The sequence below is a fragment of the Elephantulus edwardii genome, unplaced genomic scaffold, assembly GCF_000299155.1.
Source record: "Elephantulus edwardii isolate Elephantulus edwardi_28Jun2011 unplaced genomic scaffold, EleEdw1.0 scaffold00044, whole genome shotgun sequence".
In the NCBI taxonomy this organism is placed as follows: domain Eukaryota; kingdom Metazoa; phylum Chordata; class Mammalia; order Macroscelidea; family Macroscelididae; genus Elephantulus; species Elephantulus edwardii.
In genome coordinates this window covers 18,035,475-18,036,679 of record NW_006399794.1, presented here as the reverse complement: position 1 = coordinate 18,036,679, position 1,205 = coordinate 18,035,475, and the positions used below count along the sequence as shown (strand labels likewise).

Below are 1,205 nucleotides of genomic sequence, written 5' to 3'. Positions count from 1 at the left end.
TTTTTTTAAAGTTTTCATCTTTAATGAAACGACTTTGGAAATAATGTACATTTCCATGACACCCACACTAGTTTCTGGAATCACAGTAAGATACACAGAACTATATGGATTCCATAATTAATATGAATGCCAACATCTCTTACCAGTTGTTAACATGGCTTTCCTAAACTGCCATTTACATGCAAAACAAAGGACTGCTCTAAAACGGCAGAGTAATGTTTTTAACAACTAAAGAGTAACAAGGTCTCAATCGTACCTCAGAAGACTCTCCGCCATGTGATCTTACTTCACTCACCCAGTGCCGCACACTTTTAAACTGACGACCGTGCTTAAAGCCGTCATCTGCGGCAACGTGTTAACAGTGGAAAGCGTAAACGCTGAACAGTTCCCACTCACGCGGCTGCCTCCCCACAGACCCCTCCACATTAGCCCATGACAACTTCAGGGGCACCAAATGCAGCAAGAAATTGTCCGTGGCCTTTCACATGAGATCCTACGAAGCAGAAGGCTGCACACACCACCAAATGAAAAAGCAGGCTTACATTACACTGTTGCCATTTCTCCTTTCTAAAGCTAAGCTACAAGCCGAGGCCAACTGCTCAAGGTTTCGAAATGTCACACCAATGCATTCCGCCGGCAGCAGCCGCGGCCGGCGCCCGCAGACGCTGGCCAGGACGGGGCCCCGCAATCAATCCAGAGCCATCTGCGATCCCCGGGAATGCAAGCGGCTCAAGTCACCTACAGGCGCAGAGCACAGAGCTGCAGGCCTCGCGACAACACCTCGAAAGGCCTCTGATGCGCTCGGGCCCCCAGTTTCCCGGGCCCCAATACCTCACCTTCCTCTTCTTGGAAATCTGCACCGCCATCTTTGCTCAAGCGCCGCCAAGGGAAAAAGAAATGACTACTCGGCGGAAGTGTATATAAAGGGCTCGGAAAGACGTCAAAGAACTGCGCACGGCCGACCCTTGTGGGCGCTTATGGGAAATGTAGTTTTTGTGTTAGTTTGCACTCCTTTTCAAAACACCTTTTGGAATGAATGATAACTTTGGAGGTATTCTGGGTCTTTTATTTAAGCAAAATTTTACTAAGAAAAAAACACCCAAACAACCCAACAACAAAAAACAAAAACAAACAAACAAACAAAGCCAACCCCTTTACGAAGCACTCATACAGTTTGGCATGGAGTTTATTAAGGACACTGGCTC

General features: G+C 47.2%; 1 protein-coding gene across 1 annotated transcript in view; it reads right to left on the bottom strand.

The window, feature by feature from the left end:
* RPS3 (ribosomal protein S3) overlaps positions 1-342 on the bottom strand; it is a 4,475-nt gene extending 4,133 nt beyond the window's left edge. Inside the window, exon 1 of the mRNA XM_006885742.1 lies at positions 296-342. Coding sequence (XP_006885804.1) covers positions 296-342 — 47 coding nt within the window. The remainder of the gene's footprint in view (positions 1-295) is intronic.
* Between the last annotated feature and the right edge of the window lie 863 nt (positions 343-1,205).